At 38.7% G+C, this 14,583-nt stretch overlaps 1 protein-coding gene across 2 annotated transcripts; it reads left to right on the top strand.

Annotated features, from left to right (window-relative positions):
* Positions 1 to 1,062: 1,062 nt before the first annotated feature.
* creb1b (cAMP responsive element binding protein 1b) lies at positions 1,063 to 12,864 on the top strand. 2 transcript variants are annotated; one of them, XM_063498363.1, is made up of 10 exons: positions 1,063 to 1,207; positions 5,007 to 5,195; positions 5,271 to 5,350; positions 5,714 to 5,826; positions 5,950 to 6,096; positions 6,207 to 6,307; positions 7,349 to 7,503; positions 8,177 to 8,359; positions 8,540 to 8,693; positions 8,979 to 12,864. In XM_063498363.1, exons 4-10 carry the CDS (start codon positions 5,722 to 5,724, stop codon positions 9,121 to 9,123), a joined length of 990 nt encoding a protein of 329 aa, XP_063354433.1. In that variant the 5' UTR covers positions 1,063 to 1,207; positions 5,007 to 5,195; positions 5,271 to 5,350; positions 5,714 to 5,721; the 3' UTR covers positions 9,124 to 12,864. The 2 variants fall into 2 exon arrangements, with proteins under 2 accessions (XP_063354433.1, XP_063354431.1); XM_063498361.1 differs by lacking the exons at positions 5,007 to 5,195; positions 5,271 to 5,350.
* Positions 12,865 to 14,583: the final 1,719 nt, after the last annotated feature.

Below are 14,583 nucleotides of genomic sequence, written 5' to 3'. Positions count from 1 at the left end.
ACAACTAATGGATCTAAGTGTAATCCTCATGCTAAAAGTAGAAGAAAATGGAAGATAGATATATAGATAGAATTTTAAGGGGTTTAAGTTAAAACTGCATATTTTCATTTTAAATGTTTTTCCTAATTTGTAGATCCCCAACGAATGAACGAGTGTATAGGCGTAGTTCAGTACATCAGACAGGCTCTTTAAGACAAACAGACTATCACAATGAGATGTTACAAAGTTGTAACTGGAGGCAGTAACCAGATAACTTGAAGAAACAAGACTTATTGTGCCCCAGGAAATATTCAGTAACACATAATTATATTACCATGTGGTAGTAAAAGCACAGACCTGTTACAGTCGAGCAGAGGTTTCATTAGTTTATATGAGTAAATCAAAAATATGACGGGAGCTGCAACAAAAAGAAAAACAAAAAAAAAATCCCCCGTGAAGTTAGATATTTAACCTTGTTATAATACATTTCTAATAATACAAGTTGTGATCTATAATCGCAGTACTTGATAAAAATTAATAAATATTTTTTTAAAAAAAACCGCAGCTCCACTAAACTAACAAATCAATACAACTAACTGGGGGCCACTGGGAGAGGCAATCAAGGCTGAGGAGCGCCCAATGATGTATAAGCTTCAGATAAAACCACGGGGCTTTCAAATTAATTAGTTAACTGGACTGTGTTTGTATTAATACCGTTGAAAAAATATATATTTAAAAAAAAACATAGAAAAAATAAAAAGTAGCTTGTCTTACCATAAGCAGCGTGGCCACTAATATTTTACAGAATTTCTGTTTCCTGCTTTGTCATATGTCTAATACGGCTTTAGATGAACGCAGCGACCCTCACGTTTACAACACGCTTTTATGACTACCAGCTTTAGCTGACAGATTTTTATTGTTTTTGTTATGTAATTACTGAATTGCAAATAAACCGCGTATTGTTTTTTTTTAGTTATTTTGCCAGACGTTTCATGGGGCACGAGGGTGTCGTTGCTATCCGTTCATTCTCGGGATTTTCCGGCATTTTCCGTCTGCACTTCGTTCATTTCCGGTCAGCGTCGCCATCTGCTTTCTCGTCCTTCTCCAATCTCCGTGTTGTTGTTCCCGGTGACGCGGCGGAGGTGTAGCCTGACGCGGGCTCTTACGTGTCGGCCAGAATAAAAGTGGAGCTCCGGAGGCCTGGGAGTGACGAAGGGAGACTGTACCGGTAAGGACGAAGCGGTGTCCGGGGCTCACAGGGACGGGACACTGCCGTAGAAAGTGTCGGTCTGGTCGGGTTCGGCCCGAAGCAAACAAAGAGATCATGGCGCCGCGGTGTGTTTGTAGCAGGATGGAGGGAGGGGAGTCTGCGGCTGTTTGGGAGAAACGGAGCAAATGTGTGGCTTTGCTAGTGAACCAGGATGGGCAGAGTGTTAAGGCACCACAAACGGCGGTCGGACTTTAGCTTTGTTAATACGCTCACATGTAAATGATGCTGTAGCTGACTGAGCTTTCTGCGCAAAGATTTGCGCTGTTTTCCTCCCGTTAAAGGCGCACTGAAAACACTAGCTACGATATTTGCGTTTTTCTCCGTTACTTGAAAGACTAAATTGTTATTCTTTTATATGTATATATGTACATTTACATGTATGATTGCATACCCATTTGTATCGACGCTCTTTCGTCGTTAGTGATTTTGCTCCGAGTTTGCGTCGATGTGCACACAGAAATGTGACATCGCAGGCCTCAGCGTTTGGTCGCCCGTTAAAAACATAACCCACGGGCCTGTGGATTTAACGCACATCGTGTGTCTGCGGTCTCATTACTTTTTTTAAAAAATTGCGGCACATCTCCTGGGATGTGATCGGTGTGCGTTGAGGGGGCGTTACCCGGCCATGTGGCGCTGCTGTCACACACGGAGCATCCGAGTGATTTTTGAAAAGCAGAGGGAGAAATGTGTAAAGCCAATCATGCAGCGGAGAGAAGCTACGCACTGTGTGAGATCACGGAGCTCAAAGAACAACACGTCCCAGATCAACACTCGCTGCATCGCCTGAAGTCAGGCGGGGATCACCTCTCCAAAGCTCCTTTATAAGAATCATAGTTAATGTGGGGGCTTTTGGTTAGGAGCAGCTAAGTTGAGTTTGAAGTGTGACCTCCTGATAATTGATCAGGATTTTGTTAGTGAAGCCCAAGATGCCATTCATGATCATTAACCATTTTTTTTTATTAAAGAAAAAAGAAGTTCAATAATTTTCCTTTCCAAAATAAAAGCAGTTTGTGTGTGTTTGTTATTGAAGATGACGTGGGGCACGCCCATGTGTCCCCTTGGAATTACCCTGGAAGGGTTCAACTTTGTATGTGTTAATGAGTAGATTGCATCTTCACAAAATAATTTCTATCCCATTGTTTGGGACATTTTTTTCTTTCATAAACATTTGTAACTTTATCAAAACCTGCCCATGCAGACAATGGTGAAAACACAATTCAGATGCACAATCTAGTGTCTAGTACAGGGATGTCAAACATAAGGCCCAGGTGCTCGAATTAGCACGGCAAAAACTCCAACCCGGCCCCCTTAACAGCTTTGGAAAATGCGAAGAAAAGCAATGATTTAATTTTAAATGTCAAAGGATTTATGGAATTAAAATAATAAAAACCCTGATTAGAGGTTCTGAATGTCAGTTTTGATTCCTCTTCAACTAACTGCTCAGCTCCAAACTCACCTTCCTGGACGTGAGGACACGGTCGGATTTTTTTTGCTGTTAGATCCTGATCAATCTTGTCTTTATTTGGGGCTGAATTTCTCATATATGAACAATGAAGTTACTGCTCTTGGTGTGTCTCCTTTATAAATGTGCACAGTTGTCTCACTTTAGAAACAGAATTATTCTGATGCTTCACATATGTTATAAACAGCTGCAACAACTGTTAAAGCTCTGCCAGTTCACCCATTCATACTGTCTTAGTACTTAATAATTATTAATTTAAATAACAGTAATGTGAAAAAACGGGAAATTCCTTTTTTGTTTTTGTTTTATTTCAGGACAGTCTTGGTAGTGAGCCCCTGGAACTTTTTCTGCAATTTTTCACATTAATTTTTTATAGTTTAAGCCAAAGCAGTTGTGCTGACACACTTCTTTCAGTTACTACAGCAGTATTTCTCTGTCTTGTAGAAAAACTGTTGAAAGTACACTGCTTTTACTTATATTTGATATATAAAATGTGCAGTTAGACTTGTTTATGTTTAACTTCATTTTTTGTCTTCCCCGCACAATTGGTTAATATTGTTAACTCCCTGAAAATGGCATCAGCAGCAAAATTAAGATGTTGATCAAGCTCTAATAACGTGGTCTGAATTACACAAATTAAATGAAATTGTTGATAATCTCTAAGAACAACCTAACCTGTGATTTGGTTATTTTTTTTAAGCCCCTGTCACAGAATATGTCACTAGGGTGACCAGATGTTTCTCTGTTTTTATTCCTTATCAATCGTCCCACGTCTTGAGACAGTGTCCCACATTTTCTAAAGGCTGATTTTTACTCTGTGTATATGAAGGAATGGCTTTTTTAAATTACAGTTGGAAGGAGGACGTTGGCCTGTCCAATGTCATACTCATCAGGGAAAGTCACACGTCAGCAAAAAGTCACATTCTTTGCAGATTTTGTTGGATATGATGGAAGCTACCATGAAGAAAATCAAGCGGCAATATGTCCTTAAAAGGAGTTTTTGTCTTTCTTTGCTAGTTATTTTTCAATTTCACACACAGGCAAAATACGTTGATACGCGTGTCATAATTGGATAGGGCACGTCAGTCTGTGGATGCATTCAAACGGAAACCGAAAAACTGTTCCCAAACAGAAGAGCAGATGAGATAACCGTGGAATAAAAGAGAATACAGGAGTGTAGAGATGATTTTCAGCCTCTTTTATCTTATTGCTCCTCACGGTTTTATTCATTGAGATTCATAAGGCTATTGTGAATACCTTACCGTTTGACGTATGTCAACAATCCTGGCTGTGCTGTGATTTCAGCTGCATTTACATAAGTGAAGTGATCACAAGTTTTCATCTGACAGGGTGCTCTGCTCTCTGTCACACTGAAACCTCACTGCTCACTCTGTGAACAGAGCAGAGATAAAAAGTGTCGTGCCTGCGTCAGGAGAGCAAGGCCTTGTTGTGAAGCAGTGTTGTCTGTGGGTTTTTTCAGAGTAATGACATGGTAAAAACAACCCTTCCAGGGGGATGAATATTCAGTTATTTCCCAATGCATCCAGTTAATTTTTGTTATTTGAATGTGTGCCAAGTGTTGTAGCAGATATGCGGTGTTACTTTTAGTCACTGAAACTATTTTTCCTGCAGTTTTCAGTTTTATTCTGATGTTGTTTTTACTAAAGCCAAAAATGTGAGCAAATAACAGACACAGCATTGTTATTTGGCACAAACTGATTGAGTTGTGCAGTCGGCTGAGTGTTTGACTTTTCCTCCAGTCAAACACTCAGCCGACTGAGTGGGCAAAGTTACGTGACAACACACTCAGTAGTATGTTTGAAAGGGGATGGTACATAAAAGTATTAATGGAATTAAAATAATAAAAACCCTGATTAGCGGTTCTGAATGTCAGTTTTGATTCATCTTCAACTAACTGCTCAGCTCCAAACTCACCTTCCTGGACGTGAGGACACGGTCGGATTTTTTTGCTGTTAGATCCTGATCAATCCTGTGGGGCTGAATTTCTCATATATGAACAGTGAAGTTACTGCTCTTGGCGTGTCTCCTTTATAAATGCGCACAGTTGTCTCACTTTAGAAACAGAATTATTCTGATGCTTCACGTATGTTATAAACAGCTGCAACAACTAACTCAAAAACCTTTTTAACATTTTACTGTAAAGTTATATTTCACAATATTTACATTTGTAGTAATGTGAATAAGTTGAATGACAGAAACCTGCAGGGGAACCACTTAAAATGTATTGTGCTTAAATTTTAGGGAGAAAAGTCTTTTTTTATTTTTCTTTTTTAGATTAGCTCGGGAAATGTGAGACCATGAAACCGACTGAAAGCAGACCCTACACTGAAAGCATGAGAGCTGAAAACCCTGTTGGCCTTTTCTGTTATTGCTGCTGTTACCCAAAACAGTCGTCTTTTGCTGAGCTGACAAACTCGTAGAGAAGCAGAAGAGTAGTAGCTATGTGACGCCATTCTCTCAGAGGTATGCTGTGTTTAAATACATGCAGAATTATTTTAAGGTCTGACCTAGTAAGTAATTGCAGTTCTGCCTTTACAGAAAAGTGACCAGGGTTTACATTCAGACATGAAGACGACAAATGCCTTCAGCTTATTGTAAAGCAGAGCGGGCTTATACAGGTATAGAAGAAGCTTCCAGGAGATTTTATTATTGATGATTAGCATCATAAAAGCCATATTTTTTAAGAGAATGATAGTATCTTAAACCTCTTTACTCAGATTGCCAGTGGTTGTCAACTGTTGTTATGTTTACTGTTATTGACTCCTTGGTGACTCATTCTGAGTCATCTAGTTTTGTGTTTTTATTTAAGTGGAAGTTTAAATTCAAACATTCTATGCTTCTAAGCTGTAGTTACCTGACACCTTTTTATTTTCCTGATGTTAGGGAGCATAATTCAGTAAATGTCGTCTTCCTGGCGAGTCGTTTGCTGCAGCTCCCCAAAAGTTTTGTTTTAACAGCTTCATTCAAATCTGTACCCTCAGGTTAGCCAATGAAGATGGAGTCAGCAGCAGAGGTTCAGCAGGGGGCAGAGACTGCTATGACTGAGACGGAGAACCAGCAGATCACCCCGGCACAGATTGCTACTTTGGCGCAGGTATCAGTCACGTGATGAAGATGATGTTGACACAATTTCCCCTACTTTCAGTGCATTCAGTGCCCATCTTGAAGTGTGTTAAAATGCATGTGATAGCTCAGTCATATCACCTCTGAATTTTAGGTGTCCATGACAGCAGGACATGCTTCAGCAACAGGTCCCACAGTAACACTGGTACAGCTGCCCAACGGACAGACGGTTCAGGTCCACGGTGTGATCCAGGCTGCGCAGCCATCTGTAATCCAGTCCCCACAGGTCCAAGCCGTACAGGTGAAGCTTGAGCAGTACAGTGTTTTTACTGTGTTTTTATTCAGCCTTAGCACAAGATCATTAACCATGAAGTGTTGATTAATGTCTTGTTCTTTTGATTGATGCTCCAGATCTCCACCATAGCAGAAAGCGAGGATTCGCAGGAGTCTGTAGACAGTGTGACCGACTCTCAGAAGCGCAGAGAGATTCTATCACGGCGCCCCTCATACAGGTAATTAAGACATTCAAGACAGTGGTGTTATGCCACAGGTGAGTCTAAAGCTTTCGGGGAAAACTGTCAGATGGCCACTAAACCATTTTAATTTGGCTCTGTAAATTTTGGGAATCGAGAAGTAGTTCCCAGAAGTTAAATTTCTTCTTGCTTGCTTATCAATTCTGCATATTGGTTCCGCATGGAGTACAACCGGCTGATTTTAGTTTGTGTGGGGGAGGAGGAAAATAGTGGTGTGCCTACAGCGTGGATATGGGCATTTCTTTTATTTGTATTCCCCCCAAAAAACGAGTGCAAAGTGTAAACTGCATCCAGGACAGAAACAACTGCATTACGGTGCTAAACCAAGCTCCTTGCGAGCATCTGCAGAGTCAGTGTGCTAACGTTAACCTAGCCTAGAACCCAGAGTGATGTTAAAACTGAATGAATGCAGACCCCAGCCCAGCAGCCAGATCCTGAACTTCAAGAGCTAACAAAGGTAGTGATGAGCAATCAGGTTGAAGCCTCATTTTCTATTTGTTTCTAAAGTAGACTCACTGTGACGCTTTTAAGTCTCTTTGTGCTGATTTTCACCTTTGCTTTGTGCTGATAGCTTTGTTTTCATACCTAAATTCTAAGCGAAAGATCATATGTGCGTCCACATTAGGATTTGTGTTGGTGTGTGGCCCTGTAGCCTCAGATTTATATTGTTAAAGGTTTATTATGAGACAAATAAGTTAAATGCAAATGTAATGCAATAAGTAGTAGTAGTACACCAAATTACATTTTCATGGGAGCAATTGTAATAATGTAATATTACTGCATTAGTATTTACAGGAAGGATACAAATAGGCAATGAAAGATGCTTTATGGAACAGAAATGACACTGTTTGACGTTTAAAGAGAGTTTGCTTTCACTTTGGTAGCTGATGTCTATTTTTAGATTTCACAGGGCACTGGCTGTCTCGCTTGCCCTGACTGAACGCTCATGCTAAGGCTGATACATTATTTTATATGGATAACTAGGATTGACAGTAAATCCACTTCTGCGTGTCCTAACAGGAAAATTCTGAACGACCTTTCGTCTGACGCACCTGCTGTCCCTCGTATCGAGGAAGAAAAGGCCGAAGAAGACTCATCTGCTGCTGCTGCCACACCTGCAATCACCACTGTTACTGTCCCGACACCCATCTACCAGACCAGCAGCGGCCAATACAGTAAGTGACATTTGGTTCAGTAATTAAATTATGTTAAGTTATTTTAGTAATTAAAAGAATATAATTAGGAATTAAAATTTAAAATATTTATAATAAATAAAACAATTTACCCATCAACCTCATTACTTCGTGTGAAGCCTTAAATTATCTCCCCAGTAATCCAAAAAACTTGGCACTACTGCTCAAGTTACTTAATATAAATGTAAACATATTTAGGGAGATCACACTAGTATTAAAATATATGTTTTCAGTGCAGTTTAAAGCTTTTTTAAATGACTTAAACTGGGTTAAGAAAGTAAAGGGCAGTTAATATTACACATATTCATCACATAGAGGAAGACAATAAGTCTGGCCTGTTAAGCTCATTTTTTTGTTTGTGGGGCAGTTTGTGCAAGTTCATCACAGAAATACAGTTTGATGCGTCATGTTTGATTAAGCGCAAGACTCTAAAAGGAACAATAACAACTTGACAGCACATTCATCACAATGTTTTCTTTATGAGAAGACTGAGGAGCTACCTTAGGTCACCATAGCTACTTTTTCTTATGGCTTCCTAACCCAAGCCCACATTTTAAAATGGCAATACCTTAATAAGAACGAAACAAATTTATAATGTATTTTCTGTCCTTTTATTTTTCTCCCCTGTCATTTGTCCCTCTCTCTGAACAAATAGTTGCAATCACACAGGGTGGAGCCATTCAGTTGGCCAATAATGGTACAGATGGAGTACAGGGCCTTCAGACTCTGACTATGACTAATGCAGCAGCAGCCCAGCCTGGCGCCACGATACTGCAGTATGCACAGACCAGTGACGGCCAGCAGATACTGGTTCCCAGCAACCAGGTGGTGGTCCAAGGTAAGAGTGGCAGTCTATTATCCATGAGCACAGCCATTCTTCAAGCCATTCTTTTGTCTTTGGCAACAAAGACAAAAACATTTGGATGTTCATCGTTAGTAAACAATATAGTTAAACAATAAACTAGGTTCATTAAGAGGCCAGATTAAACATCTGCTTTCTGTCAAATTTTCCTGTTAGCTGCCTCAGGTGACGTTCAGGCCTATCAGATCCGAGCAGCCCCTGCCAGCACCATTGCTCCCGGGGTAGTCATGGCCTCGTCCCCTGCTCTTCCGACCCAGGGTGCCACTGAGGAGGTCACCAGAAAACGCGAGGTCCGCCTCATGAAGAACAGGTATAAAAAAGGAGGACTGTGTGTTTTTGTGTTTGTTTGTTTTGTAATGTCTCTGCAGTTTCTTCAAATACATTTCTACAGCTGCAAGCACCAGGAATCGCAGGGTATTCATAGCAAGTTAATAGTGATTCATACAATCCCTGTAGTGAGTATGTTTCGGCCCAGAGTTTGGTACATTTGAGAAGTGTTCACATTGCAGGTATTAGAAAGGAGGCCAATAAGTACACACCAAATCCAACATTCAGAAGGAAACAAAAACCCAAATTGTGTCTTATCCTTCTACAGAGAGGCGGCCCGTGAATGTCGCAGGAAGAAGAAGGAGTATGTTAAATGTCTGGAGAACCGAGTGGCCGTTCTGGAGAACCAAAACAAGACACTAATTGAAGAACTTAAAGCCCTTAAAGACCTTTACTGCCATAAATCAGAGTAGTTGCACTCCTGAACACCATACTGGGCCAAGTAGCATTTCAATACCTTTCAAATGCTTTGACTGTTTCTGTCTACCTGGCCTTCCGGTTTGCCCTTGCCTGGTCTTTATCCCCACCCCCACAAAATTGCTCGATCTAGAAGACTGTTATAACAATAAATTTAAAAAAACGAAAGTTGTGTACTGTTATCAAGGTCTAATGAGAAAAATTGCAAAAGTGCTAACTGATACTTCATAGGCAATTACAATACAGATCGCAATGACAAACATATGACAGTGGTTAACATGTTTCTTTGTGTACGAGCCTGGGTTTTATTGTCATAGTTTTGGCTGATGCCCATATCATTTAGTCTAATGTTGCTTCACAGGAAAAAGACAATAAGAAGAAATCCTGATATCTGCTTGTTTTGTTTTGTTTTTTTCTTTGTTTGTTTTATCTTTGAGTAAGACAAATGGTTCAACTTCCAGGCCAACTTGAAGATGAAAATCATTCATAATGGTTTACTGAGGTACTAACTTTTACTATCTCTCTTCCAAGTTTTTTTTTACTTGAATCAAGGTTCAGTTGTTGAAAAACAGTTTATTTTTTGGCCTCACTGGACTCCCGTAGAGTCCTGTATTTACTATGTAAGCAATAATGCCATCTTTAAGTTGGCCTTGGAGTGTCACTGTTGTAGCTGTCGCTTGCTGTTTAATTTGCCCAGTGGTTTTGGTTTAATACAGTAGTCAAACTGTAAGGCAAGAACTATTTTTACTGTGTCCTAATATGTGATTCAATGGAAACTTGCCAAAAAAGGTTATGTTGCACTGGCACAACATCACATTGAAGGTAGTCAGTTTGGAAAATGTTTACTGGCCAAAATTTTGACAGGAACACAAAGCTTGTTTTAAAAAGATTTTTTTTTTTTTGGGGGGCGGGGGCATTGGTTGCCTTTGTTTTTTTATTTATATATATATAAAATTGTCATGTCAATTGATATTTTTCCGGCTGTACATTTTTTTTCTGGAAAATAGCCAATATGTTGCTGTACCAGGCAAACCCAGTCAGTTCCAGTTAAAGGCTTTGAATGAAACATGAATTTCTACTTGATCCACTCCTTTATGTGAACCGCATTGTAAAGGGGACTCTACAGTTAATTAGGCACAAACAATCCTTTTTTGTTTTCTAAATATTTGTAATGATGCTACCAACTGCCAAAAAGGAAGAAAGTGGAGCTACGTAGGTGCAAGCAGAAATTTGATTGCCGCAGTCGTATGTGTTATATATTGAAATGGTAATATTACAATTTTCTATTCACTGCTTTTTTTTCTCAACATGATGATTGTCGCTACTACCGAAAGATCATTAGCAGTACTGTTTTAAAGGTAGATTATTTTTGTTACAATCTAGACTAAGTCTTTATAGTTTTGGTAAAGATTCCTAGTAATTTTGGGAACATTTTACTCATTAGCTTAAGGAAAAATTTCAATTTTAGACATTAGGTATATTCACGGTTTAAATAAAGCGTTGTTGCATTTGCCAATGCACGCTCTTAATTTGGTGCGTAAAATGCTCTCACAACAAAATTTTAGAGGATTAAAAGAAGAAGGAAACAAACCCAAGTAACACAAGCGACACTATCAAAAGTAATAATTAACTTTTGTTTTGTTTTGTTTTTCAATCTTATTTCCATTTTGCAATGTGTGTTAAATGGTGGTAAAATATGAATTGTGACACCATAAGATTGCGGGTCATTTCTGGATATGTAGCAGATTGGATCCTTGGTGAAATCTACAGAAGATAAAGGCTACAGTAACATGAGTTTAACTCTAATAACCCGTGAAGATGTACACTCCGTCGAGAGGAGATCACTTTGTGGGACTGTGTGTGGTTTTTGAACAGATATGTGTATGTATTTGTGTGTTTATTTTTTTATATTACTGTACATAGACTCTACAGCATGTGTAGAACTCATGTATTTCTGTTTGTTTGATATGGAAAAAAATGTTCTTATGGCTTGTATGAAAATCAACTTTGCATATTTGTAACATATATCAGTGTATAATTGAAAGACATGTATGTGTGTATTCATGTTATCCACCGGGCCTACCACAGTCATGGCAGCTAGTGTATGAGAAAAGGCCTTTAATGGAGATGTTATATTTTGGAGTGTTCTTTAGGATCAGTAGTGTTTGTAGACAAAAGCAAGTCTGTTGAAAGCATTTGGGGTCCACAAGATATATCAGCTTCACAATTTTGTCATTGGAAAACTTTATTAGGTTTCCTAAACATATCTTTTGTCTGTGCTCATGGAATTTGAGAATATCATTCCCATTGTTTAGGATGACTTTCAAAATAAAATGTATTTCATAAGAAAGCTATATTTGTTTTAACAGAACATAGTGGGGTTTTTAGCAGTGGTACGATATTTATATCAACTCTTTCTGTTAAAAGAAATGTTATATTGTGACATAAATTTGTTATGAAAATCATTCTGAATGAGCAGAACCTCCAGCAGGTAAAGGTTTTCTGTCTAAGTTAAGAAATTAAAGCACAGTTTTTATTTTTTCTTATGTCAATTCAGTCATTCATTCATTTCAACCAGAACATTACTGCAATCCTGTCTAATGAAAAGTCTGAGGCATTTTTAGTGGGAAAGATGCTGACATGAAAACTTCAAAAAGTAGAAAGGGAAATTTAAAAAATGTCCTTCACGGTTCACGGTTGTGATCTTTATACTCATCAAGAAGTAGTTTGGTGCACTTATTAGCTTTGTTCAGAGCTTTCAAATGCTTCCCACTCTTCATCTACACATGAAATTAGTTCATTTGCCATTGCACAACAGAGTCACGATCTCCAGGTTGTCTGAAATCTTCTGAAGGTCCTAAATGCATCTTAAGTTAACAGTATTTTAACTGTGTTTTCACAAATTAGTTTCAAAACCTCAGTCATGAGCTGAGGAGAAATGTATGAGGTGTCAAGGCACTTGAGGTCCCTTTGACCCAGTTTTGCTACCCGTAGTGTGGTTTAAAGCAATTTGTAGTATTCGTAAAGTCATAAATAATGTTCTTGTACTGCACTCCAGGGGACGATGATGATAAAGTCTGATGATCGAGAAAACCATAAATGGGCTAAAAATCTGTATTTAGTAATAAATGCATGGTCAGTGCCAGGGCTTTAACAGTGTGTGCAGGGATTGGTAGCAGTGACAATGTTTAGATACCAGTGCCATTACGATGTGACAGAGAGGAAATGCAAGAAAGTCAACCCCTTTGTAATTCAAACATCCAGTGGTGCTTATATTAAAAAAATCTAGTAATAACTTTCTTTTCTGTTGATTTGATATGGTGAGCTCAACTTTGTGATGTGATTACACAATATCTTTTAAACGATAATTGTTTCGATTTTTGTTTGTGTGCCAGAATAATTTGTAACGACAGGCCTCATTTGTGCATGTAACAGAACGATATCCATGTGTGTAAAAGTGTATATATAAACAGGATTTCTAGAACAGTAATAATGACATTTTTTCTAACTTTTAATGTGATGAGTTTGTATATTGCCACTTTTGCAAGTTATCAATTGAAAATGCCATGTATCATACGGTACCTTGTATAGACGGGGTTGCCAGATGAAGCGTTCAATACTGTTTGTTTAAACATTGTCAAATTATAAAACTATACCAGCTCATTATTTCAAAGTGCTGTTACTCTGGCATTATGTCACTCTTTTGTAAACACTTGCTATGTCACAATAAACTGATACTGAAGATTATATATCCTATTGTTAATTGTATTAATTGTATTGTGTTTATTTTCAATCTGCTTGACTGCGTTGTATTTAGTGTTCTATTTCTAATAAAATGTTAGCATGTCAGCTTAATAATCATGATTATCCAAGTTGCAACATGTACGAGGACATCGAGAAAGGGGTGAGGTGTGAGCGTTTCAGTGTGGCGGTGGGGTTACATCAGTGATCAGCTCTGAGCCTTGTTTGCAGTGGTGTTGGACGGGTTGACAGATGAGGTCAGGGAGCAATATGATGTTTGCAGACAATACTGTGATCTATAGTGAGTGTGGGAGGAGTTCAAAGAGAGCCTGGAGAGATGAAGGTGGAGGTATGCACTGGAGAGAAGAGGAACAAAAGTCAGTAGAAACAAGCCGGAATACGTGTGTGAATAAGAGATGAAAATGGCAATGTAAGAAGCAAAAGAAGTAAAGGTGAATGAGTTGAAATGCCTGGGATCAAGTATTCAAAGCAACAGAAAATGTAGGGGTGGGGTGGGTAGAAGTCTCAAATCTATTCTAACATGCATTTAAACCCATATTACGTGACCATGAACACTAGGTATGTGTAAGCCAGCTTAAACACTAAGCAAGAAAAAAAAAAAGGTTGTTTGCTATAAATTTAAGCTGATGGATTTGGGGTAACCGTGGCTCAGGTGGTGGAGCAGGTTGTCTACCAATTGGAATGTCAGTGGCTTGATCTCCTGGCTTACCGTATCAAACACATTGTAACTTAAGCAGGGGAAAAAACAAACAATGGAAGTGGTTAGGGGAGAAAATCATCTGATGAAACAGCTGCAGTAAACAACTAATAGTAGCCAATTATCTATAGTCATGTGATCAGAACGCACATTACCTGCATATTTTTCTCCCTCACAACACCAATGATCCTACGCTTCTTTTCAGCATGTCTCAGTCCTTTGCATGTTTTGGTATCTGTCACTTCTGCAGCTGTTCCATCACGTTATCGTCACAGCAAAACACTTCCATTGTTTTTCATGTGCTTTTGCAGTATTTTCTATTTGCATGTGCTTTCTTGATGTTCATTATGATTTTATTTATATAATTGCCTCAAGGCGCTTTATTTTGTAAGGTAAAGACACCCTTTTAACAGGAAGAAACCTCTAGCAGAACCCGGCAGTCATCTGCCGGGTTCAGGTTGGGGTGAGGGGAGGAAGACAGTGTGCAGTGTGTTTGACCTCTCTGGGTCACCATACTGGCTCTTCCTGTCCATGTGTTCACCCTGAGTTGCCTGTGACATATTTTTAAGGAGTGTGAGTATGTGTGTGAATGTTAGATATAAGTGCTTAAGTATAGATTTGGAAAAAAAACATACTGTATGACTGTGTGTAATTGGGTGAATGAGAATGAAAGGGTTTTGAGCACTTAAAACTGAGTAGAAAGGTGCTATATAGGTACCAGTCCATTTACCATTTATAAGTAAATTCAAGTATATTGGGTATTCACTTAAAAAGTATTTGATGAAGTCTGCTGAAGTATGTTTTTTTAGTCTCCAGCATGAACTTGCAAAAATAGGGTTGGATGACTGACATGGCTTTCTTTGTTTGTACTTAGAATTTCATGTGTACACATTAAAATATTCAACAGCTGCTGGCAGACTGACACTAGTATATGATTTATGTCATTTTTTCTTATTTAATCATTGAGCAAAATTTAAATACAATCTGTGGTTTCCCT

This window comes from Pelmatolapia mariae, linkage group LG16_19 (assembly GCF_036321145.2).
Source record: "Pelmatolapia mariae isolate MD_Pm_ZW linkage group LG16_19, Pm_UMD_F_2, whole genome shotgun sequence".
Taxonomy (NCBI): domain Eukaryota; kingdom Metazoa; phylum Chordata; class Actinopteri; order Cichliformes; family Cichlidae; genus Pelmatolapia; species Pelmatolapia mariae.
The sequence above is the reverse complement of the archived record's forward strand: the minus strand, read 5'-3'. Positions and strand labels throughout refer to the sequence as shown.